This window comes from Micromonas pusilla (assembly GCF_000151265.4).
Source record: "Micromonas pusilla CCMP1545 genomic scaffold MICPUCscaffold_13, whole genome shotgun sequence".
In the NCBI taxonomy this organism is placed as follows: domain Eukaryota; kingdom Viridiplantae; phylum Chlorophyta; class Mamiellophyceae; order Mamiellales; family Mamiellaceae; genus Micromonas; species Micromonas pusilla.
Window position 1 is genome coordinate 52,759 of NW_003315894.1, and position 23,452 is coordinate 76,210.

Genomic DNA, 23,452 nt, shown 5'->3' on the forward strand with positions numbered 1-23,452 from the left:
AGGCGACCGCGGGCGGGGACGTGATACAGAGTCCGCGGAGGGTGCGCCGGGGGATCGACGGCGGCGGCGACGACGACGGCGGCGACGACGAAAACGGCGGCGACTACCTCCCCGGGGACGTGATCGGTCACCTCGCGATGGTTTACGGCGGCGCGCGCGAGCGGACGACGCGCGCGAACGACAAGGGCGCGAAGCTCTGGGGGATGCATCGACGGTGGTTCGAGCGCGTCGCCGGCGCGGCGGTGCATGGGAAGCGGGGGGTCTCGCGGCGTTTCTTCGCGGACGCGCCCATCGCGAGGCGTCTTCCGGCGAGCGAGCGGATCGACCTCACGGAGGCGATGGACGAGGCGGTGTATCGCGCCGGGGACGTGATCATCGCGCAAGGGGACGCCCCGGATCGGTTCTATCTGCTCGAGGTGGGCGCCGCGGTCGCGACGGTTCGCGTCCCGGGCGTCGAGAACGCGTTGCGGGTGGCGGAGTTTTCGCGGGGCAGTTACTTTGGCGAGCTCGAGCTCTTTTCGAAAAAGAAGCGGACGGCGACGGTGACGGCGACGACGTCGACTCGGTGCGCCGCGATCGAGTGGCGTCGGTTCGCCCACCTCGCGCGCGAGGGCACGGAGTTACGACGACGGCTGCTCCAGGAGATGCGCGGGTACGTCACGTGCGCAGTCAGCGAGGCGTACTTGAACGAAGCCGCGAGCGCGGCGTCGTGACGACGCCGTACTGTAGGGCTCGATAGACTAAGGTCACCTTATGATAGAAGTGAAACGAAGCGCAGTAGTGCGTGTTTTCTTTCCGTACGTAAGGTTATTGACAATGTCTGTCTTCGCGAGACAACGAACGATTCGAACCGCCGCGACAAACGCGCGCGTTCAAATCAAAGGAACACGTCCGCCTCGAGCGCGGCGACGACCTCGTCCTGATCGTTCAGCTTCGCGACGTCGAGCGGGGACTTCCCGTCCAAGTTACGCAGCGTCACGCTCGCGCCGGCGTCGACGAGGAGCTTGACCACCTCGCCGTTGCCGTATCCCGCGGCGTAGTGCAACGGAGTGTTCTTGTTCTTATCCACCGCGTTCACGTCCGCCTTGGCGTCGCACAAGATCGTCGCGCACTTGATCTCGCCGTACCCGCACGCGAAGTGAAGCGCCGTGCGACCTTCGCCGTCGGTCGCGTTGACGTCGGCACCGCCGTCGATGAGCTCCTGGAGTGTCTCCGCCTCCCCCGCGCTCGCGGCGGTGTGCACCGTCTCCTCGCCGTCCTCCTCCTCCTCCTCCTCCTCCTCCTCCTCCTCCGCGGGCGCGGCGGGGGGCGCGGCGGCGCCGCCGAAGCCGGGCATGACGTCGCCCATCGCGCCGGAGATCTTCTGGAGGACTTTCGGGTCGTTCCAGTACTTCATCATCGCCGCGGGCCCTCCCGACTCGATCTCCTTCATGATGTCCGCCATCTCTGGATCTTCCTTGAGCGCCTCCATCTTCGCCTTCATCTTCTCCGTGGTCTCCGGGTCCTGCATCTGCGACATCATGTTCGCCATCGCTGGGTCCGCCATCATCGACTTCCCGAGCTTCTCCGCCATCTGCATGAACGCGGGGTTCTGCATCACGCCCTGCATCGCCTCCATCGCGGCGGCGGGGTCCAGGCCCGGCGGCATCCCCATCGGGCCAGCGGCGGCCGCGCCGCCCGCGCCGCCGAGCATGCCGGGCATGCCGCCGTTCGCCATCGCGCTCTGCATGTTCTCCGCCATCGTCTTAAACGAGGGGTCCTCCGCGATCTGCTTCGCCATGTCCTTGATGGCGGGATCCTCGAGCATCTCTTTTATCTTGCTCATGTCGAAAGGCGCGCCGCCGGGGCCGCCCGCGCCCGCCATCATCTGCGCGAGCCCGGGGGGCATCCCGCCAGCGCCGGGGCCGCCGGGCATCCCGAATCCGTCAGGCATCTCGCCGGCCATTTTGGTTGATGACGTGTCGATGAGCTTCGACGAGCGAGGCGGAGGCGCGCGCTTTGGAAGCGTGCCGTCGCGGCGGGGGGAGTGAGGTGCGCGATTCGACGGCCGCGGGGAGGTCGCGTCGCTTTCCCTGATCCAGTGATCGAAAATTCTTCGAGATCGCGCGCGGTGATTGGCTGATGACTGTTTACGCGTACGAAAATAAAACGTAGTACGCGCAAAACTACTCGACTTTTGAACTTCGATGCGAGGTTCTATAAAAGTTCTGTCGTCGTTGTTTGAACGACGACGCGCGCGCGACGACAGCCAGACGGCGACGCGCGCGGACGCGACGCCGCCGGCCACTCTCGCTCGCGCGTCGCCGCGGAGACCGCCCCCGCGTCGCGGACGACGGACGGACGACGATGCCGCGCCCCTCGCGCGCGAACGCGAACGCCCCACGCGCGTCGCACTACGTCGGATACGCGGACGACGACGAGGACGTGACCGCCATCATGGCCAAGTTCGCGGCGATCGAGCGCGCGGAGAAGGAGGCCGCCGCGCGCTGCGGCGGCACGCTCACGGAGGAGGAGCTCGTGAGGGCTACGGGCGCGCACGCGCCGGCGGCGAACGAGCTCGACGGCGGGGGGGGGCAGCGTCATCATCACCATCATCAGGCGCGTTCTATACACTGGTTCCCATACGACCGCGTCGGCGTGGTGAACGCCGATCCTTAAGGACTTTTCCCGGCGCTTCTCTCCGCCCACACCTCGCTTTCAATCCCCGCCCTCGACGCCTTTCAACTCCAACTGACGCCTTTCACCTCCACCCCGACGTTCGCTCGTATGGAACGGCCCTCAGAGAGGATCGAAGGTGGAGTTCGGGGACGTCGAGCTCGTCCCGGGGAACGTGAAGCCGACGGAGTTGGACGCCGCGGACGCGACGCGGACGTTCGCGCGGCTTCGCGCCGGCCGCGGCTTCGCGCCCGAGGCGCAGCGCGCGGCGCCCGCGGACGCGACGAACGACGCGAGGGATCCGGCCGCTCGCGCCGGGACCCCGATCGCCGCCGCCGCCGCGGACGGCGGCGGCGACGGCGGCGACGTCGCGTTGGTCGAGCTCGAGGGCGTGGACGCGTACACGCGAGAGCGCGTCCTCGAGGCGATGACCGCGTCCGCGGAGGACGGCGGCGCCGGTCTGAGCGAGGACGACGCGGAGAAGGTGCTCGCGAAGGTGTTTCAGACGATGCGTCTGAGAGCCGTCGCGGGGAAAGATCCCGGGTTGCACCACGCGGCGAAGACGGTCGCGAACGTCCCGAAGCGGACGCCGCGCGACACGGAGGACCTAAACCTGCGCGACTGCGGGTGGATGGAAGCCCCCGCGCTGGTGCTCGCGAAGCTGTGCGCGAAAGAGCCGAAGGAGATTCGCGCGCGAAGCAAAGGCCACGGGCTGGTGTGCGTTCGCGCGGATGGCATTCCGAAGGGCGCGTCCTCCTTCCTCGCGCCGCCAGACTGGTCCCCATACGACCGCGTTCGCGTGGTGAACGCCGTTTCTTAAGGACTTTCGCCGTCGTCTCTCTCCGCCCAGGGTCCCTCGCTTTCAATCCCCGCCCTCGACGCCTTTCAACTCCGCTTCTGACGCCTTTCAACTCAACCCCGACGCTCATCAGGCGCGTATCTGGGTCCGTACGCGGGGGAGCTCTACCCCGGGTGGCGGTGGTTCGAGAAAGAGGTCGCCGCGCAGAGAGTCCGTCGCGACGTCCGCGACGACGAGGACGTCCCGGTGTTCTACAACGCCGCGGTCGAGCGCGACGTCGCGGATCCGAAAGGGTACGACATGCTCTTCGTCGACGGGATGGTCAAAGGGAGTCTGCTCACGCGCGCGTCGCACTCGTGCGAACCGAACGCGGAGATGCGCGTCCGCGTGCGCGAGGGGTCGTACGCGGTCGAGATGGTGTCCACTTGTCACATCGCGAGAGGCGAGGAAGTGTGCTGGGACTACAACTGTCAGACGGACAGCGAGCGGGAGATGAAGCGCGCGATCTGTTGTTGCGGCGCGAAGCGATGTAGGGTGTCGTATCTGCACTACGCCGGCGACGACGACTTCGCATCGTATCTTCGCGCGAGGCAGCACGTCGCGGCGACGACCGCGGCGCTGTTGCGCGCGTCGTGCACGTCAACATCGAGGCCGCCGCCGTCGTCGTCGTCGTCGATTACTATGTCGGACATTATCCGACAGTTGTCCGACGCGGGGTTGAAGCTCGGCGACGCGTCCGACGATACCGAGCGCGGCGTCCTGAGCGGCCTCCCGGAGTGGACGCTGCGGTTCGCCGCGAGCGCGGTAAAGTACATCGCGGACGAGAAAGCCGCGCTGCGCGTGACGCTCGCGTCGCAGGCGCTCGTGAAGGCGGCGAAAGCGCGAGCGGCGGCGGCGAAGGATGGAGGAGCGGGAGGGGGAGACGGATCCGCCGCCGCCGCCGCCGCCGCGAAAGCCGCGAAAGCCGCGCACTTGGACGCGGAGTCCGAAGCCTCGGGCGTCGCCGCCGGACGCTTGCAGAGCCTCGTCGTGACTCTGGATAAAGTGCGGCACGTGTTATCGACCGATGCTGCGGGAGGTACGGACCCGGTCAGGGGGATGGCGAACGAGAAGATGGTCGCGGACGGCGTTCGCGCCGCGCCGCCGCCGCTGAAAGCGCTCACCGCCGCGCACGCGTTGACGCACTTGAACGCCGTCATGAAACGCGCGCTCAAGGCGGCGAAGGAAACGCTCGGCGACCGCGCGTTTAAGAAACTCGAGGACGCCGCGGGTGACGGCGGGAAGGCGTCCGCGTCGTTGAAGGACGCGCGGCGACGGCTGCGCGCGGTGGCCGCCGCCGCGTGGCGTCTGAAGGAGTCCGAATCTGAATCCGACGACGACGACGACGACGACGCGCACGCCGCCGCGGCCGCGACCGGGGACCTCCTCTACCTCACCTCGATCACGCGGACGTTCTTCCGACCGTCCGCCCTCACGATGCCGTTCACGTCGCCGTTTTGCCAGGTTGGCAGCGTCGGCGGCGGCGCGGGCGTCGTCCACCGGATGCGATACGGCGCGACGGCGGTGTACGCGTTTCTCGCCACGTGGCACGCGGAGTATCTCGAGTCCGCGGAGAGCGTCGTGTGGCGTCGCGCGCAAGGCGGAGTGTGCCTGCCCATCCCCGCGGCGCCGCTCGAGGCGCACGGCGCGAAAGGCGGCGGCGGCGGCGGCGGGGATCGAACCGGCGGCGCGCCGCCGCAGAAGCGGAGGAAGAGCTCGCGCGACGGCGACGACGACGACGACGAGGCGCCTCCCGTCCGCGGCGCCGTCGGCGCGCAGCCGTCGTCGTTCCTCGCGACGCAGCTCACGCGCGGTGGCGGCAAGCCGTGGTGCAGAGTCGACGGGTGGAAGTACGTCGGGATGGACGAAGACGCGGTGCTCGGGTCTCCCGTCGTGGATGCGATTTTGACGGGGGGGGACTCCGCGCCCGGAGCCGCCGCGCTCGCCGCGTTGACCGCCGCGAAGCGGGACGCGCTGACGGCTCACGAAAAAACGTTCGTCGTCGAGGCGTTCGATCACGACGACGAGGTTTTCGTGCCGTGCTGGAACGAGGCCGACGTTCCGGTCGTCGTCGCGCCGGCGGTTCGCGTCCCCGCGGCGGCGGCGGCGGCGATCGCGGCGGCGGCGCCGGCGCCGGCGCCGGCGCCGCCGGCGAAGGACGGCTTCGCCGAGCCCGAATCGCGGGCGGCGGCGATCAAAAACGAAAACGACGTCGCCGCGCCCGCGGAGGACTCCCCCGCGGTCGCCGCGCTCGCGAAGTCGACGTCGGAGGCGGCGGCGGAGGCCGCGAAAAACGATTCGAAACCGCCCCCCGCGCCCGCCCCTCTCGCCGGCGACCCCGTGCCGCTCAAAGAGAACAACGTCCGGTGCGTCGTCTGCGCTCGCGTCGGCGTGGACGCGCGCGACTTCATCCTGTGCGACGGCTGCCCCGCCGGCGGCCATATCGCGTGCCTCCGGATCGACCCGCCGCCGCCGCCGCCGAACGCTTCGTGGTGCTGCCACGCGTGTCGAGGCGGGAAACTCGCGGGCATCGCGCCTCCCGGGCGCCGCGGGTTCTTGCTCGCCGCCGCGGAGGCTGCCGCGAACGGGACGCTCGGGAGGATGCAGAGGGGAGCGGGGAGTGGGGTTGGCGCGGGAGGCGCGCACGGCGCCGGGATGAGCGTCTCGCTCGCGCCGGGCGCGATCGGACCGCCGCCGCCGTCGGGCGCCATCGCGAGGGCGAACCTCGCGCGCGGGTTCAAGGGGTTCGGCGTGGAGCTCCTCTCCAAGGGCTTTCGCAGCGCGTCCCCGCCGCCGCCGTCTGGAGGCAAAGGCGGGGACGGGGCGCTGACCGAGTCCGGCGCGAACAAGCGGTCGTTCGACGACCTCGCGGGGATGGCGAAGATGGACGACGACTACGGCGGCGGCGGCGGCGGCGGCCCGCCGTGCAGGCGCGTTCTCCTCACACTGGTCCCCATACGACCGTGTTCGCGTGGTGAACGCCATTCCTTAAGGACTTTGCCCGGCGTGTCTCTGTGCCCAGCTCTCGGTTTCAATCCCCGCCCTCGAAGCCTTTCAACTCCATCTGACGCCTTTCAACTCCACCCCGACGCCGTGCAGTTTCCCCGTCCCTCGGACGTGCCCGCCCGCCGTCGCCGTCGACTGCGGCGGCGCGAAGGGCGAGTTCGTCATCGCCGACGGGCTCGTGCACTGTCTCTGCTCCGGGTGCGCCGCGGGCGTCGCCGCGAAGCTGCAGGAGAGTAACGTCTTCGGGCTGCAAGCGTTTGAATTCCACGGTGGTAAAGGCAGCGCGGGGAAGTGGAAGGCGTCGATCAAGGCGTACCCGGACGGATTCCCGCCGGAGATGCTCGCGGCCGCGGGCGGGGAGGATGAAACGGTCAAGAGGAAGCCCTTTCGGGACACGAGCGAGGGGTTAGGGCCGTGGCTCGAGCGAGAGTGCCCGGAGCATCCGTGCCTCGCGCGGAGCCGCACCAAAGAGAACGACTGACGGCGCCGCCGGACCGGACGGGACGACGGCGGCGGCGGCGGCGGCGGCGACGCGGGCGCGCGCGACGGATGCGGTTCATCACAAGTTAAGCTTATTTTACTATTTAACCAGACGACTCGGGATTGGATTACTCACACTCATATCCTCACAAGCCACCGCGCTCTACGTCCCCCCTCTCTTCTCCGAAGAAGCCTCGCTCCACGTCCCCCCCCTCGCGCGTCGACGACGACGCCGTCTCCGCCGCGCCTCCGGGCCTCTCGACGCTCTCGACGACGACCGACGTGGTGAGCCGAGAGCGCGACGTCGCGGGCGACGGCGGTCGGCTCTCCGGGTTCTCCACCGGGCACACCACGTTCCCCGCGCGCGCGCGCCTGTTCACCGCGCCGCCGTGCGCGGAGTCGTCGCGGCGGTCGTCGTCCTCGACCGAAAGCCAAAACGACGTCGTCGGCGCTCGCTCCGCGCTGTCCTGTCTGAACGCCGCGAGATACCGCGACGCGCTCGTCGTCGTCTCCTCGTCCGATTCCGTCTCGTCGTCCTTCCCGCCGCGCGCTTCTTCTCGCTCTCGGCCGGTCTCCTTGTACCCCACCGCGGAGATCCCGCCCGGCATCGCGACCTCGACGCACGCGCCGTCGCCGTACCTTCGCATCCACGCCGTCGCCATCCTTCGCCTCTTCGCGTCCTTCATCTCGTCCTCCGCCTCCTCTCGCGCGGCCGCGCGCTCCGCCGCCACGCGCTCCTCCTCGACGACCCTGAGGCGCTCCATGACGTTCCACGTCACGATCGCGAGGAGGATCATGAAAATCGCGCCGACGATGATCCACGAGAACGGACTCGAGAAGAAGAACCCGTCGTCGTCGTCGTAGTCGTCGTCGTCGTTCATCTTCGAGAGAAGCGCGCGACGCGTCATCAGACGCGCCGCCGCGATCGGCAGCGGACGCGGCATCGGATCGAGTCGAGTCGAGACGGGTCGAGTCGAGTCGAGACGCGCGGCGGATCCGACGGCGCGGCGCGCGACGCGGTGAGCGCGCGACTCGCGCGAGTCCGAAACGACGCGCGATTGTCGTATAAAAGCTCGCACGCCGGCGAAGAGACACCAATAAAAAACCTTAAAAAGCGCGCGTGTAGGGCTAACCCATCTCTGCGTCCGATCGCGGTCGGGAATCGTCGATCGACTATCGACCGTTTAACAGAGTGGGGTCGGCGAGAATTTCCACTGATCCTCAGCTGAAGCCCACACAACTTACGTGAAGCGTTACGATACCAGGATCGGGAGATGTCGATACCAGTCTGGTTCTCGACTGCCCAGTCATCCCGCCATCACCCCGCCGCGCCCGCGGCGTCCTCTCGCACAGCGCCCGGCGACCGCGCGCGGACGCGAGCGGCGCCCGTCGACCGTCGCGATGGCGTCCACGCGGTCGCTCCTCGCCGCGGCGACGCTCCTCTTCGCGCTCCTCGTCCAAGGTGCGCGCGGGAGACGAGACCCCAGCGCGGGTTGTTCGTTCGTGAATGGGGCGCTTCGAACCCGACGCGCGCTCGATCGAACCCTCCCTCCCTCCTCCGTCCCCGCTGACGTCCGTCCCCGCTCTCGCCTCCCGATCCGATCATCGCGCGCGCGCAGCCCCGAGCCCGACGCGCGCGGTCAGCGAGGGCGACGTCACGCGCCAGGACCCCGACACGTCGACGACGCGCCCGTCGTGGTCGGGCGTCGGCCGCCTGTACGTCGACGGGCCGACCGGGAACGTCGCCGTGGGCGACATCGCGAAGTACAACTCCACCTCCGTCCCATCCGCGCGGTTCGAGGTGGACGGGAGCTCGCTGCTCCGCGGCAGCGTGACGTTCGACAACAGCAACGGCGAGAGCGCGATCGTCGTGCAGGGCGCCAACGCGAACGCGTTGACGCTCAAGGCGCGTTCTATATCACACCGGTTCCCATACGACCCCGTCCGCGTGGTGAACGCCGATCCTTAAGGACTTTGCCCGTCGCATCTCTCCGCCCATCCCTCGGTTTCAATCCCCGCCCGCGTTGCCTTTCAACTCCGCTTCTGACGCCTTTGAACTCCACCCCGACGTCGCTTCGTACGGAACGACGCTGAAGGATCAAAACTCCCCGAGCGCTCAGACGTACCTCGTCGTGGACAGCGTCACGCAGCGTCTCGAGGTGCACGCGCCGCTGCACGTGCAGAACACGTCGATAGAGGCGCTCGATAACGCCGCGGTCGGGCTGCAGATCACCGCGGACCAGAACAACCCGATGGTGGTGTTCGACACGCGCGACGGCGCGGAAAACGTGAAATCGAATTATCCGGTAAACGTGATCGACGCGACGGACGCGTGCGCGACGAGCGCGAGCGGCGCGTGCGGCGCGGCGGCGAGCGTGGTGACCGCGGGGGGGTTAGTGGTGGGGAAGAAGACGTACTTGACGGGTGCGGCGCGGTTTCTCGGTTTCTTCTCGGTTTCTTCTCGGTTTCTAATCTCTTTTCTCTTTTCTTTTCTCGCGCGCTTTGCTTTTCGCGCTCGGCGACGACGGACGGACGTCGGACGACGCGTCCCGTCCCGTCCGATCCGATCCGATCCGATCCGATCCCCCACTCCCGCGCGCGCCGCGAGCCGAGGACGAACGCAAAAATAATCAGCTACTAGAACCGAACCTCCGTCCGCGAGGCGTGTTGCGGATAAAACTCGATTCAATCGGAGGCTCGCGCCGCGCTGGAAAGGGATCGGATCTGAGATCGGCGTTGGACGTCGGCCGCCGCCGTCGTCCCGTCCCGTCCCGTCCCGTCTTCTCTCTCTCTCGGATCCAAAACCCTAAACCCTAAACCCTAAACCCAAAACCCTAACATCACGTACTCACATCCGCCCATCTCGCGTCCATCTCGCAGGGACGGTGCGCGTGGCGGACACCACGGACGCCACCGTCGGCGCCGCGGACGCGGTAGACGGCGCCGTGCGTGTCGCCGGCGGGCTCGCCGTGGAAAAGTCCGCCGCGATCAAAGCCAAGCTGAAGGTTTTAGACGCCACCGACGGCGCCGCGGGCGGCGTCGGCGCGCTGTACGTCAAGGGCGGCGCCTCGATAGACGGGAACGTGTACGTGGGCGGGAGCTCGGTGGCGAGTTTGGGGGGGAAGAGGGCGAGCGTGACGAAGAGCGTCACGTTGACCAACGCCGCGGCGACGACGGCGACGGCGGCGACGCTCAGGTGCGTTCTATACACTGACTGGTCCCCATACGACCGCGTTGGCGTGGTGGACGCCGATCCTTAAGGACTTTGCCCGGCGTTTCTCTCCGCCCAGGGTCCCTCGGTTTCATTCCCCGCCCTCGGCGCCTTTCAAGTCCGCTTCTGACGCCTTTCAACTCCACCCCGATATTCGCTCGTATGGAACGACGCTCAGACTCGCCGTGGGGAAGAGCGCGAAGGTGACGCTCGCCCTCGAGTGCGTCTGGAGCTCGAGCCTCCCGGCGACGCTGAGCGCGGAGTTGCTGCTGCAGCATCACTCCGGCGCGGCGCCGGAGGTGGACGATACGAAGACGCCGCCGAGGACGGGGACGACGAGGGCGAGCGCGAGCGTGGGCGACGGGGGCGACGGCGCGCTCGAGATCGTCGTCGCGCCGGATAACTCGGGCGGCGCGGGCGTTACCAAAAATTTCGCCATCAAGGTGTACACGGCGGACGGAGGGAGCGGGACCGCGCCGGCGACGAGCGCGTGCGTCGTCGTCGCGTCCGCGGAGGGGACGTTCGTTTCGTTGACTTGATGAGCGGAGGTTTTGGCGATACGCCGCCCTAGCTACGAAAAAGAATGGAAACCTTTTATTACGTAATTAATTCCGATCGACGTCCGCCCCGAGCTCCCTGAGCTCGACCTCGTCCCTCGCGTCGTAGTACCCGTGCCCGAGCTTCACCTCCGTCGGCGCGTCCATCACGACCCTCTTCGGTTTCCCCATCTCGCTCGCGTCCGCGTAGTCGTCGCCCTTCCTCGGCGCGGGTTCTAAACAAAACGCGCCGAGCGCGCCGGATCGAAAGTCGATCAGTATGCGCGTCCCGGCGCGTTCGAGATCGTCCGAGCTCATCTTCTCCGCGACGGCGATGACGAAATCCTCGCCCGTCATCGCGTCCGGGATCGCGTCCAGCTTGAACCGCTTCCGCGTCGTCTCTTTCAGTCCACCGCCGGAGACGGAGGAAGGAGCGCCCTTCTTCTTTCCGTTTCCGCCGACGTGGCGTCCGACCCACTGCGGCAACGTCTTCATCTCGTCGAAGAGCTGCGCGGCGACGTTCGACGAGAGGTAACTCGCCTCGCCGATGTCGTTCGCCATCGCGAGCCTCGTCGCGGCCGCCTGGTCCGCGAGCCGCGGCGGCAACACCCCGGGGGAGTCGAGCAAGTCCAAGTCGCCGCCGACGCGCACCCACCGAAGATTCCGCGTCACGCCCGGCCGCGGCGCCGACGCGCACGCCTTGGAGTTGGTCAGACGGTTGATCAGAGCGCTCTTCCCGACGTTCGGATACCCTATGATCGCCGTCCGCACCGGCCGCGGCATCAACCCTTTCGCCGCGCGCTTCGCGTTCACCTCCTCGCTCACGAGCAGCGCGACCTCTTTGACCCTGTTGACGCCCTTTCCAGACTTGGCATCCGTGAGCACGACGTGTTTCTCGCCGTTTTTCTGTTTGGTGGATGCGAAATCTTCGGTCATTTTTTGAAAGGGACCATGTTTGCGATCAAAATCATGTTGAAACTGCCACGGGGTGGGTGGGTGAAACACGTTTGAAACCCTGAACGCACCTTGAACCACGCGACCCACCGCTGTCGCTCGCCGTCCGAGACCATGTCCGCGCGGTTCAGGACGAGGACGCGGAGCTTGCCGCCGATCCAGTTTGGGATCTCCGGGTGCGTCGTCGCGAGCGGGATGCGCAGGTCGCGGACTTCCACGACCGCGTCGACGCCGCGGAGTTGTTCGCGGAGCGCGCGCTCGGCTTTGGCGATGTGTCCGGGGTACCACTGCACGAGTCGGACCTGAAGAGAGGAGAGCAGAGACGAGGAGGAGGAGGAATGGCCGGGGACGACGCGTCGTGAGGCGCGTCGCGTCGCGAGGGAGGAGAGAGGCGAGGAAGAACGGCGGCGGGAGGGGGTGGAGGAGGAGGACGCGCGAATGCGCGCGCGAGGATGGGACGGACGGACGGAGGACGCGCGCGCGCGTCGACTCGTCGGACGCGCGTCCGGCGGCGGCGAATCGTTCGGTGGGAACGAAACGAAATGAACGAACGCGCGTCTGGTCGGCGCGCACCTGCTGCGCGAATCGCGTCGGCCGCTCGGCTTCCATCTCGAGCGCGGCCTCGTCCTCGGCGGTGAAGTGCCCGACGCCGCGCGCCGCGCGCGTCGTCTGCTCGTCCCCGCGCCCGGGCTTGACGCCGCGCGTGTACGCGCGCCGCGCCGTCGCCGTCGCCGTCGCAATCGCAATCGCCGTCTCGGAGGAGGACGCGGAGGACGCGGTCGCGGACGTCGCGCCGCCGACGGCGACGCGCGCGGGCGCCGCGCGCGCGCGTCGCGTCGTCGCGCTCAGCCCGCTCTTCGCGAACCTCGCGACGACGAACCCGCGCCGAAGCAGCATCGCGGTCGCGTTCATGTCGCGAGCTCGAGCGCGTGCGAGGAACGAGTGAATGAATGGCACGCGACGCGCCCGACGAAATGCCTCGCAGATGAGACCACGCCACGACGCGACGCGTGGAGAGCGCGCCCGTAAATCGCAGGTTGAAAGCCACGTTTGAAAGCCGCATAGGAGCCGCATAGTCTCAAAAATACCTTTCGCGTCGGGCGATGACCGATGCGCGGGTCCGATTGATCGGACGGCTCGATCGCGGATATCACGAGCTCGTTTTTTCACGTTTTTTCTCAGCAGATCCCCAAAGATGCGGAGATATTTGCCGTCGTATGGCGCTCGTGGTCAGGAGTACTGTACGAAAGTACGTCGAAAACTATCGTACAGTACGAACAGAAACGCCACGTCGGCGCGTTCGCACGTGCGTCCGTTTTTCGTTTTTTTATCGGCGGACGTGACGCGGCCATTCTCGCGCGCGCGGGGAGAGCGCGGACGGAGCGCTCGAGAGACGACGCGCGCGACATGACGAGCGACGCCGCGCGTCGGCGGCGCATCGCGTCCGAGGGCGCGCGCATCGCGGAGGACGTGCGCGCGCGCCTCGCGTCCGTCGCGTCCGCGTCGATCGCGGAGTTTTTCGAAGCGAACATGTCGATGGGTCCGTGGCGCGGCGTCGACGCGCGCGCGTCCGCGGAGGTCGTGCGCGACGCGATTCGCGTCAGCGACGATTCGGGTCGTTCTCGAGACGCGAACGGTCGCGGCGAAGCGAGATACGCCGCCGCGTTCGAGCTCATCCGAGCGGAGTACTGCGACGATAAGCTCGCGGGGATGATCCTGCTCTCGGTGCGTCGCGTCTGGTCGCGCGCGTCGCCTCTCCCGCCACACTTTTCGCGGCGACGCCTACGCGACACGTCATCGCGACAAAACTCGCGCCATCGCGCGTCGTCCCGCGCGACGCGCGATCCCTCTCGCTCACGACGCGTCCCGTCGACATCGCAGGAGCACGTTCTGACGGATCCGAGCGCGGAGGCGTTCTTGTTCCCGCGCGCGGCGTCGCGGCGGCGCCGCGCGGGGGAGCGCGAAAAACATCATCGTCGTCGTCGAGCGGACGTCGACGACGACGCGAACTCAGACGAAAAAGACGACAAATTCGACGAAGAATCTCATCAGAGACCCGCGGCGGAAGAAAAAGAAACGCACTCCCTCGGACCGTTACTCACAGACGTGCTAGACGTCCTGAGCGATATCGGCCCGAGCGGCGTCCACGACTGGTCCACCGCGGACTGGCTCGCCGCGAAGGTCGTCGGGCCGTATCTCTCGCACCCCGCGCATCCGTCGACGGCGACGCGTCGCGCCGCCGCCGCGGACGTCGCGCGCTGGGCGAGCGCCGACGCGGAGGGCGCGTCGCCGTGGCTTCGACGCGTCGGGCTGACGTCGTTCAGCGAATGCGTGCGCGGCGCGGCGGTCGCGTCCGTGGGCGCGTTCGAGGACGAGGAGATCAGCGCGGAGGAGGAGGAGGAGGAGGAGGAGGAGGGAGGCGCGGAGGCTCGAGATCGTCGTCACATCACACCGGTCCCCATACGACCGCGTTCGCGTGGTGAACGCCGATCCTTAAGGACTTTCTCTCCCGGCGCATCTCTTCCGCGTCGTCGCGGCGGCGGCGGCGACGAGCTCTTCGGCGACGGCTTCGTCGCCGAGCTCGCGGCCGCGTGCGGCGCGGCGTACGGCGTCGGCGCGCGCGGGGCGTCGCCGTCCGTGGACGCCGCCGCGACCGCGCTGTCGTTCGATCCGCGCGAGGACGTGGAGGCGTGGGTGCGGATGGCGGCGTCGTTCACGCTGTCGTTGTGCGCGGCGGAGTCGCGTCGAATGGCGGCGGCGGCGGCGGCGATGACGACGACGACGGCGGCGGCGGCGACGGCGGCGGCGTCGCGGAAGCGCGGACGGACGACCGAGGTGCGTTCTATACACTGGTTCCCATACGACCGCATTGGCGAGGTGAACGCCGTTCCTTAAGGACTTTGCCCAGCGCATCTCTCCGCCCACCCCCCGCTTTCAATCCCCGACCGCGACGCCTTTGAACGCCAACTGACGCCTTTGAACTCCACCCCGACATTCGCTTGTATAGAACGGCCATGAGATCGAGTCGCGCGGGCCGGGCGAGTTGGACGACGCGCGCGTCGGCGGCGGCGTCGGCGGCGGCGACGGCGTCGTTCAACTCGTATCGCCTCGACTCGTATCGCACGGCGACGCCGCGTGACGAGAGGACGTCGGACTGTCGGACTGTCGGATACTACTATCAGATCGAGAAATAATATAATATCATGTATCATAACCCTAACAGTCGGTCCGCGAGCGTTTTCTCCGCCGGCGGCAGCGCCTCGCTCGCGTCGTACAGCTTCTCTAGGACGCTCCGCCGCGTCTCGTCGCTCAGCGCGACCCGGCTGCCGTTCGCCTTGTAAAACGCGCTCAGCTCTTGCACGGCGAGGACGATGTCGTCGCGCGCGCGGTCGCCGCGCGCGAGCGGCGACGACGCCCAGTCCTTGATGAACGTCTTCACCGCCTCCTTCGCGGGCTCGGCGCGTTTGAACCGCTCCGCGTTCGTGGGGTTGGACGCCTCGAACTCGAGGCTCTCCGTGAGCGCTCGCGTCACCGCGCGCGCGGCGGCGTAGTAATCTTTCGGGAGGTTCGCGTTCGTCGTCCCGTCCGCAGGTCGTTCCATGCGAGATGACGTCGGGGTGGAGGCGTTCAAAGGCGTCAGAAGCGGAGTTGAAAGGCGTCGAGGTGTGTCGGGATTGAAAGCGAGGTGTGGGCGCAGAGATGCGACGGGAAAAGTCCTTAAGGATCGGCGTTCACCACGCGAACGCGGTCGTACGGGGACCAGTGTCGCACCCGCGGCGAGGACGCGAGACGGACGGAGGAGCGACGCGGTCGCGGACGCGGACGCGATGATCTGCGCGGCGAGGAAGTCCCTGCGCGAGCGCGCGCCTCGCGCGTCTTCGTCTGATGGGGACGGGGACGGGGACGGGGACGGGGACGGGGACGGGGACGGGGGCGAGCGGCGCGTCAGTCGACGGCGGGCGCGCGGGCGGGCGGAGGACGAGCGAGGCGCGCACCGTCGTCGTGGACGCGCGCTTCGTCCACCGCGACGTCGCCCGCGGCGAGCGCGACGGACCCGCGGACGATCTCTCGCCGCGACGACGGCTTCGCGGGGCGCACGGCGGCGCGCGAGCGGCGCTCGGCGTCCCCGAGCGGCGCGGCGCTGCGGAGAGAGAGAGGGAGGGAGGGACGGGGGAGGAGGCGTCGGCGGGGCGAATGAATTATTTCGGTAACAACGCGGGGACGGGGACGGGGACGGGGACGGGGACGGGGACGGCGCGCGCGGGGGGAGGGCGTCGCGCGCGCGAGGGTCGGGACAGACCTCGAAGACGCGTGCGCGACGCGCGCGGAGGACGCGCGCGCGAACATCGCGGTTCGAGCCGACGCGCGCGTTCGGTGGGGCGCGTCGATATGAAGTGATGCTTGCCCTAGGATCCGACGAGGCGAGGCGCTCTCGCAGAAGGCGATCGGTGCGGTGGCTCACAAAAAAAGTTCATCGGTCATTTGAAAGGGAAAGCGATCAAGTGTTGAAACCGAGCGGTGGGTGAAGAACGCGAAGACTCGCGCGCAACCACCGACTGCAGCCGCGCGAGCGCACCCTCCGATTCGTCACTCGTCGTCGCCCCTTCGCGTCGACATGGCGAGCACGTCGCTCGCGTCGACGCCGCCGCTCGCCGGACTTCGCCGCGGTGTCGCGACGCGCGCGCGCGTCGCGCGCCGCGGCGTCGCCGTCGCCGTCGCGCGTCGTCGTCGTCAGCGCCCGTCGTCGTCGTCGTCGTCATCTTCCGACGACGCGCGAGCGCCCGCGCGCGCGTCGTCGTCGTCGTCGTCGTCGTCGTCGCGACCGTCGAGCACCCGCCGCGAGGTCTTATCCTCCATCCTACTCGGCGTCGTCGGCGTCGACCAAGCGTCGCGCGCGCCTCCCGCGGCCGCGTTCGGGTGCGTCCTCAAATCGCCCTCGTCCGACGACGACGCCGCGAACGCGGATGGATAGACTCGACTCTCGCTCTCCGTCGCGCTCTGACCCCGCCGCGCCGTCCCCGACGACACCAAAAAAACCACGCTCGAAACCACACAGCGGCGAGATCGCGCTCTCGGACATCGCGTACGAGGTCCTGGACGCGTGCCCGCCGAACACGTACCTCCCGAACAAGGCGCGTTCTCCTCGCACTAGTCCCCATACGACCGCGTTGGCGTGGTGAACGCCAATCCTTAAGGACTTTTGCCGTTGTTTCTCTCCGCCCAGGGTCCCTCGCGTTCATTCCCCGCCCTCGGCGCCTTTCAACTTCAACTGACGCCTTTCAACTCCACCCCGACGTTCGCTCGTATGGAACGGCCCCAAGGCGAAGACGGTGTGCCTCAAGTTCACCGCGACGGCGACGAATAATCTGAAACGCGTCGTCGAAGCCGCGGACGTGTTCGGGTTCGTGGAGGACAAGCAAGGCAACAGCGCGGTCACGGTGAACCCGACGGGGACGTCGCGGACGGTTCTCGCGGGGTACGGCGCGGCCATCCCGCCGGGAACGTCCACGATCAGTTTCATCGTGACCGCCTTTCGAGAGAGCGTGGAGATGGGGTCGTTGAAACCGCGCGGGTTCAAGGCGGAGCCGAGCGTAGGGAACGTGGAGAATCGGTTCAAGCCGTTCGGGGAGTGCGACATCGACCCGTACGCGGAAGGGTGCCCGGGAGCGTTTTAACATCATACGAGTAATAATATCATATCATAACGTAACGTAACGGCTACGAGTGCACCGTTTCATTCACCTCACTCACCACAAGCCCACGACTTTCCACTTGTTAGAGTCACCCGCACAAAAAAACAATCAGACACGCACACGCCCGAGTAGTTTGTCAAGTCATAACGCGAGCGATATAAGACGTGGGGAGCCCGAAGCGGTAGTTAAGAGGTGGGACGGTGTAATTTGAGTGATCCTTACCACCACGCCATCCCGACGACGCCGAAGACGACCGCGTTCACGACGCTCATGTACGCGCCCTGCTTCCACAGCGTCGCGAGCGGGAGGTGCCCGGACCCGAAGTACACCGCGGACTGACCGGACGCGTAGTGCGTCAGCCCGCCGAAGAGGTTCGTGTTAAACGCGAGCGTCAACGCGGCGAGAGCGGGGGGGGCGCCGCTCGATATCATCATCGCCAAAAACGCCGGGTACAACGCGCCGACGTGCGCGCTCTGCGACGCGAAGAAGTAGTGCATGAGGTAGTACCCGAGGTGCAGCGCGCCGAACGCGGCGCCCCACGAGACGTTCGCGGCGACCAACGACGACGAGACGGCGCCGGCGAAGTAGCCGACGACGCCGAGCGCGTTCAACGCGGAGGACATGGAAATCAAAATCGCAAACCACAGCAACGTGTCCCACGCGCCCTTCTGTTCCAGCGCGTCGTCCCACGTGAGCACGCCCGCGCAGATGAGAATGCAGAGGCCGATCATCGCCGCGAGCGCGGCGCTGATCCCGAGGGTCGACCCGAAGATCCAGAGGAACACGGTCACGCCGAGGCCGCCGACCATTCGCGTCTGATGAGGGTCGAGGGTCCATTCAAAGCGACGTCGGGGTGGAGTTGAAAGGCGTCAGTCGGAGTCAAAAGGCGTCGAGGTGTGTCGGGATTGAAACCGTGGTGTGGGCGGAGAGATGCGCCGGGAGAGAAAGTCCTTAAGGATCGGCGTTCACCACGCGAACGCGGTCGTATGGGGAGTAGTGTGATACTAGAACGCGCCTCCGCGGCGGAGAGCGCGCCCATCCGCTCCAACCTCGCCGCCGCCGCCTTCGGCGCCTCCGGGGTGTCCTTCAACTCCGGCGGATCGATCGCGTAGTGCACGAGCGGCGTCGCGAGGAGCGAGAGGACGCACGGGACGCTCGCGGCGACGAACCACTCCGCGAACGGGTTCGCGAAGGTCACGCCTTGCGCCGCCGCGAGCTGCACGCAGAGAAAATTTTGCGCCGCCGCCGACAGGAGCAGCGTGCTCGACGCGTTCCCTCCTTGCAGCTGCTGCCCCGTCAGAAACGCGCGCGTGCGCTCGTCCAGCGAGTTTATGATGGGCACGAACACCCCCGCCGCGCGCGCGGTCGTGGACGGCATCGCGGGGGAGAGGACGCACTCCGCGGCTTGCATGCCGAAGGCGAGGCTGAGGGTCGAGGGTCCATTCAAAGCGACGTCGGGGTGGAGTTGAAAGGCGTCAGAAGCGGAGTCGAAAGGCGTTCACCACGCCGACGGGGTCGCATGGGAACCAGTGTATAGAACGCGCCTGAGCGTGTTTTTCCCGAACGCGCGCACGAAGGACAACCCGAGCCTGTCGCCGAAGCCCGTCTTGACGAACGCGCGCGCGAAGAACGTCGCGACGACGATGAGCCATATCACCTCGTTCGTCAGCGCGGCTAGGCCGTCCTGGAACGAGAGCGTCTTCGTCGCGACCGCGAAGGTGAGCGACATGAACGCCCACGCTCCTACGGGGGCGGGCTTCAGGACTGAGGGAGGGGCGTTTGATTGGTGGGCGACGTGGCGGGAAGTGATATGATTGGTTAGTCGTTTGATGACGTGGACGTTGTTTCATTGGAACGCGGTCGTATGGGGACCAGTGCGACTTGCCTAAGCCGGCGACGGCGGCGGCGAAGACGGCGAGCAGCGACCACGCCTCGGAGCTCAGCTCGGCGGGGCACGGGAGGAGGAACTTGACGGCGAGGCCGATCGCGACGGAGGCGGCCGCCGCGGGGAGGTCGATCCCGAGCGGGAGCGCGTCGTCCGACGATGAGACGGCGACGGGACGAAGTGTGAGATCGTCCTCCTTCTCCTCGTTCTTCATCTCTTCCGCGGCCGCGGTCGCGCGCGCGAACCACGTCGTCTCCCTCCACGCCCCCGCGGCGATCGCGGCGTCGTCGGCGTCGTCGTCGGCGAGCGCGGCGACGACGACCGCGGGTCGCGCGGGGCGCGGCGGGCTTCGTCGCGTCCCGCCTCCTAGGCGCGACGACGACGATGTTAACGATCGCGACGCTCGCGCTCGCGCGCTCATCATCATCGCGCGTCTCGTCGTTCGCGGGGGGGGCGCGGTCGTCGCGCGAGGCGCGACCGCGGACGACGAGACGCGCGCCCTCGGCCGCGCGTTCGCGCCGCGAACGACGCCGGGCATCGTCGACGCGACCATCGCGCGCGCGTGCGCGGACGCGAGGCGCGCCGCGACGTGTGCGCCGCGCGCGCCTCTCCACCGTTCGTCATCTGTGATGACGCGCGAGAGCGAGAAAGAGCTGAGAGGCTCGCGACGAAAAAAAAAAAAAAGAAGGGTTCCGTCATTCAGATCTTCATGGCGCGCGCACGCCCCCTCCTCCTCCTCCTCGCGGCGCTCCTCGCGTCGCTCCTCGCGTGCGCGAACGCGGCGTCCTCCGCCGCCGCCGCCGCCGCGTCCAAGCCGCCGTCGCTATGGCGCCGCGTCCTGAACGCCGCGCCGCGCCTCGACGCGAAGGCGGGCGCGTCGAACGATAAAAAGAAGAGCGTCGACCGGAGCGCGGACGACGACCCGTACGACGACATGTCGCGCGAGCTCGACGCGTCCCCGCGCGCGGACGCGGACGCCGCGCTCGACGACGAGGACGACGACGCCGGGAACGAGCGATTGAGCACGGGGATCACGAAGACGCTGATCGAGTCCGTCGCGGTGGACGGCGTCGTGATCGTGACGTGGGCGAACGATCACTACCGCGATTTCGCCGAGTTTTGGTGCGCGCGTCTCAAGTCCCTCGGCCTCCAAAACTACATGGTCGGCGCCATGGACGAGAGCCTCCACGCGCGCATGGAGGAGCTGAAAGTCCCGACGTGGCTCATGGGGTCTCGAGGGATCCAGAAGGACGTCGTGAAGGAAGACTTCGGGTGGGGGAGCGCCAACTTTCATCGCATGGGCCGGGATAAGATTCGGCTCATTCGCGACTTCACGAAAGTCGAGGGCGTCAGCGTGCTGATATCCGACATCGACGTCGCGTGGTTGCGAGACCCGCTGCCGTATTTTAAACGGTATCCCACCGCGGACATGCTCGTGTCGTCGGACGTGCTTCGTTCATCAGAGACGGCGAGCGGGGGGGACTCCGCGAAGAAGACGACGTTGAAAACGATCGAATCCGCCGCCGACGCCGCCGCCGACGCCGCCGCCGTCGCGGACGACGCGGACGACGACGACGGCCTGGACTCGCACCCGTGCAACGCGGCGTCCAACATCGGGATCATGTTCTTCCGTCCCACCCCCGGCTCGCGCGCGCTGACCGAGGAGTGGGTGAAGACGATCGAGGCGGATGAATCCGTGTGGGACCAAAACGCGTTCAACGACTTGAAATCCAAAGGCGGCGCGTGTCAGTCGTCGCCGGACGCGCACGGCCTCCTCAAGGCGTACAACGGGACCGTCACCCTCGGCGCGCTGCCCGTGTCGCAGTTTGGCAACGGGCACACGTTCCACGCGCAGCGGACGCACAGCCAGCGAAAGAAGGCGCCGTTCGCGGTGCACAACACGTTTCAATTCGGAGGCACGCCGGGGAAACGGCATCGGATGCGCGAGGCCAACGCGTGGCTCGGGGACGCGGCCCGCGGGTACTTTGACCTCGTCGGCGGCGAAGGCGCGGGCCCGCTCGCGAACAAGGAGAACAAGCCCAAGTCCGGGTACATGAGCTACACGCCGCGCGTGCCGAGGGTCGTGAACATGACGTGGTTTCGAGAGCGCGGGTTCCCCGCCGCGACGGACGAGACGTTTCCGACTATCAAAGCGACCAAGGACGAGCTCGTGGAGGCGCACTTCGACCTCGTGGAGTTTCAGCTGGAGCAGATGAAGATCGCGTTCGCGATCGCGCAGGCGCTGAACCGCGTGCTCATCATGCCGCCGGTGCTGTGCGGGTTGGACCGCGCGTGGTTTCCGCATTACGGCAGGTTCCCAGGGTCGAGGTTCGAGCTCCCGTTCGTGTGCCCTCTGGATCACGTCGTGGACTTGGAGAAGTCGGACGCGAGCAAGTTCAGGGAGGCGACGTTTCTGACGCACCCGGAGATTCCGGAGGAGGTGAAGCGCAGCGTCGCGATCGTCGAGAACGACCTGATGGAGGGCTCGTTCGGCGACGCGCCGATGCCTCTCAACTTGAGTTACTGCGTCGCGGGCGCCGGCGCGGGCGCCGACGCGGGGGGAAGCGACGGCGGGGTCACGAGAGAGAGGGAGGCGTGCGGGTGGTTCGGCGTGCTCCACGACGCGTCCATCGTGAAGCGCCGCGCGCTCGTCAAGATCTCCGGGATCGTCGACCCGATGACGTTCGAGGAGCTGAGCGCGTCCATCGCGGGCGTGCGAAGTTCGAAGGTGTTGCACTTCACCTCGGTGACGCCCTTCTTGGAGGGGAAGCCGCGGAGCGCGACGGCGTGGAGCGCGAAGTGGAAGCCGGACGCGGACAAGGCGATCCAGCTCGGGGAGTGGTGCTGCGCGGAGGACGGCTCGAGGAAGTACGAGACGACGTATTAGATGATGGATGACGAAGAAGAAGGCTGGGAGAGGGAGACGAGCGCGAGCTCTTCGACGACGATTTCATTTTCATTTCATTATTTCGCGGACTCCCTCTATCTTCTCATCACCTCGCGCCGGCCGCCGCGTACGCGTCCGCCGCGCGCGCGTACCTCCCCCCGCGCAGTATCTCGTAGTTCATCTCCCTCTCTCTCTGCGACGGCAACCCCGGCCCGGTCGGCACCCCCGTCGCGAGTTGCGCGCCCGCGTCGTCGACGAGGACGAACCGAGAGAACCCGCCGAACGGCACCCACACTGAGGGCCATTCCATACAAAGCGATGGCGGGTTGGAGTTCATAGGCGTCAGATGGAGTTCAAAGGCATCGCGGGCGGGGATTGAAAGCGAGGGACCCTGGGCGAAGAGACACGCCGGGAAAAGTCCTTAAGGATCGGCGTTCACCATGCGAACGGGGTCGTATGGGGACCAGTGTGAGATAGAACGCGCCTAACTTCCACGCGATGGCGGAGCGAAACTGCAGATGCGCCACGTCCTCCGGCGGCTCGCTCCGTCCGCCCTGCGCGCACGTGCACCACGACCCACCCGGGCCGAGGTCCGGGTCGGACGCCACCTTGATGCCCGGTCCGAGCCGGTTCCCGAACGCGATGCCCGACACCTGGCCTCGGTTTTCGTTGTCCGAGACCGAGAGCGACATCGTCGTCGCGTCGACGTGATTGAAGTCGTTGAAGCAGTGACCGGTGTTCCCCGCGCCCGGCGCGACGTCCGTGAGGTCGCGCAGGCCCGCGGCCCAGAGGAGGAGCGCGCGCACGGAGGACCAGTCGCGGGAGAGCTGGTCCTCCGTGAGCGACGCCGCGCGATCGCGCGCGTTCTCCATGCGCGTCAGCGCGGTTCCGGGGTACAGGTCGAGGATCTCTGAGGACGCGGACGCGTCGTCGCCGCCGCCGACGCCGCCGCCTCCCGCCGCGCGCATCGCGACTGATGAGGACTTCCCGAGTGGTTCGCACGAGGACGCGTCCGGCGCCGCGGACGCGCGGCCGGGCGCGAGCGTCGCGAAGAACGACGCCGCGGCGACGAGGAGCCGGCGACGCGACGGCGACGACGACGTCGACGGGCGACGACGCGGAGACGACGACGCGCGGCGACGACGACGCGCGGGGGCGGCGGCGGGGGACGCCGACGACGCGACGAGCGAGGACGACGACGAGGACGCCGCGCGGCGGACGCGGCGCGCGGCGGATGCGAACTGCGAAGACGCGAGCGCGCGAAGCGCGTGCATCGGGCGACGCGCGGAGTGAGGCGAGACGCGCGC

At 67.7% G+C, this 23,452-nt stretch overlaps 10 protein-coding genes across 10 annotated transcripts; 4 read left to right on the top strand and 6 right to left on the bottom strand.

The window, feature by feature from the left end:
- Positions 1-122: 122 nt before the first annotated feature.
- On the top strand, positions 123-632 carry MICPUCDRAFT_6604 (uncharacterized protein; the record flags this gene model as incomplete). The annotated part of the gene is made up of 1 exon (XM_003062706.1): positions 123-632. A coding segment is annotated over one exon (510 nt), but the record flags the coding sequence as incomplete, so codon positions are not given.
- Positions 633-776: 144 nt separating this feature from the next.
- MICPUCDRAFT_52468 (uncharacterized protein) lies at positions 777-1,945 on the bottom strand (the record flags this gene model as incomplete). The annotated part of the gene is made up of 1 exon (XM_003062913.1): positions 777-1,945. The coding sequence occupies one exon, from the start codon at positions 1,943-1,945 to the stop codon at positions 878-880; it is 1,068 nt and encodes a 355-aa protein (XP_003062959.1). The 3' UTR covers positions 777-877.
- Positions 1,946-2,346: 401 nt separating this feature from the next.
- On the top strand, positions 2,347-6,980 carry MICPUCDRAFT_52469 (uncharacterized protein; the record flags this gene model as incomplete). The annotated part of the gene is made up of 4 exons (XM_003062707.1): positions 2,347-2,640; positions 2,783-3,466; positions 3,617-6,456; positions 6,593-6,980. The coding sequence occupies 4 exons, from the start codon at positions 2,347-2,349 to the stop codon at positions 6,978-6,980; spliced, it is 4,206 nt and encodes a 1,401-aa protein (XP_003062753.1).
- A 145-nt stretch (positions 6,981-7,125) lies between these two features.
- MICPUCDRAFT_52470 (uncharacterized protein) lies at positions 7,126-7,923 on the bottom strand (the record flags this gene model as incomplete). Its single annotated transcript, XM_003062914.1, has 1 exon — positions 7,126-7,923. The coding sequence occupies one exon, from the start codon at positions 7,921-7,923 to the stop codon at positions 7,126-7,128; it is 798 nt and encodes a 265-aa protein (XP_003062960.1).
- A 457-nt stretch (positions 7,924-8,380) lies between these two features.
- On the top strand, positions 8,381-10,729 carry MICPUCDRAFT_42367 (uncharacterized protein; the record flags this gene model as incomplete). The annotated part of the gene is made up of 5 exons (XM_003062708.1): positions 8,381-8,441; positions 8,599-8,872; positions 9,120-9,403; positions 9,860-10,175; positions 10,270-10,729. The coding sequence occupies 5 exons, from the start codon at positions 8,381-8,383 to the stop codon at positions 10,727-10,729; spliced, it is 1,395 nt and encodes a 464-aa protein (XP_003062754.1).
- A 66-nt stretch (positions 10,730-10,795) lies between these two features.
- On the bottom strand, positions 10,796-12,003 carry MICPUCDRAFT_21980 (uncharacterized protein; the record flags this gene model as incomplete). The annotated part of the gene is made up of 3 exons (XM_003062915.1): positions 10,796-11,125; positions 11,201-11,632; positions 11,752-12,003. Coding segments are annotated over 3 exons (1,014 nt in total), but the record flags the coding sequence as incomplete, so codon positions are not given.
- Positions 12,004-14,271: 2,268 nt separating this feature from the next.
- On the bottom strand, positions 14,272-15,281 carry MICPUCDRAFT_52474 (uncharacterized protein; the record flags this gene model as incomplete). The annotated part of the gene is made up of 2 exons (XM_003062916.1): positions 14,272-14,515; positions 14,688-15,281. One exon carries the CDS (start codon positions 15,279-15,281, stop codon positions 14,889-14,891), a length of 393 nt encoding a protein of 130 aa, XP_003062962.1. The 3' UTR covers positions 14,272-14,515; positions 14,688-14,888.
- A 2,072-nt stretch (positions 15,282-17,353) lies between these two features.
- CitT3 (divalent Anion:Na+ symporter family) lies at positions 17,354-19,376 on the bottom strand. The gene is made up of 5 exons (XM_003062917.1): positions 19,259-19,376; positions 18,918-19,137; positions 18,221-18,797; positions 17,596-18,188; positions 17,354-17,449 (listed from the first exon to the last, which is right to left on the bottom strand). The coding sequence occupies exons 2-5, from the start codon at positions 19,100-19,102 to the stop codon at positions 17,428-17,430; spliced, it is 1,377 nt and encodes a 458-aa protein (XP_003062963.1). The 5' UTR covers positions 19,103-19,137; positions 19,259-19,376; the 3' UTR covers positions 17,354-17,427.
- An 816-nt stretch (positions 19,377-20,192) lies between these two features.
- On the top strand, positions 20,193-22,235 carry MICPUCDRAFT_36030 (uncharacterized protein; the record flags this gene model as incomplete). Its single annotated transcript, XM_003062709.1, has 3 exons — positions 20,193-20,705; positions 20,754-21,329; positions 21,435-22,235. 3 exons carry the CDS (start codon positions 20,193-20,195, stop codon positions 22,143-22,145), a joined length of 1,800 nt encoding a protein of 599 aa, XP_003062755.1. The 3' UTR covers positions 22,146-22,235.
- Positions 22,236-22,251: 16 nt separating this feature from the next.
- MICPUCDRAFT_52479 (uncharacterized protein) lies at positions 22,252-23,419 on the bottom strand (the record flags this gene model as incomplete). Its single annotated transcript, XM_003062918.1, has 2 exons — positions 22,252-22,536; positions 22,610-23,419. The coding sequence occupies 2 exons, from the start codon at positions 23,417-23,419 to the stop codon at positions 22,252-22,254; spliced, it is 1,095 nt and encodes a 364-aa protein (XP_003062964.1).
- Positions 23,420-23,452: the final 33 nt, after the last annotated feature.

What these genes read in the sequence shown, in the direction of transcription:
- CitT3 (XM_003062917.1), bottom strand. Translation starts at nt 19,102, where the DNA reads ATGTCGCTCACCTTCGCGGTCGCGACGAAGACGCTCTCGTTCCAGGAC. An exon ending in TTCGGGAAAAACACGCTCAG is followed by an intron (nt 18,798 to 18,917) that starts GCGCGTTCTATA and finishes CTCGACCCTCAG; the next exon opens with CCTCGCCTTCGGCATGCAAG. An exon ending in CCTTTCAACTCCACCCCGAC is followed by an intron (nt 18,189 to 18,220) that starts GTCGCTTTGAAT and finishes GACCCTCATCAG; the next exon opens with ACGCGAATGGTCGGCGGCCT.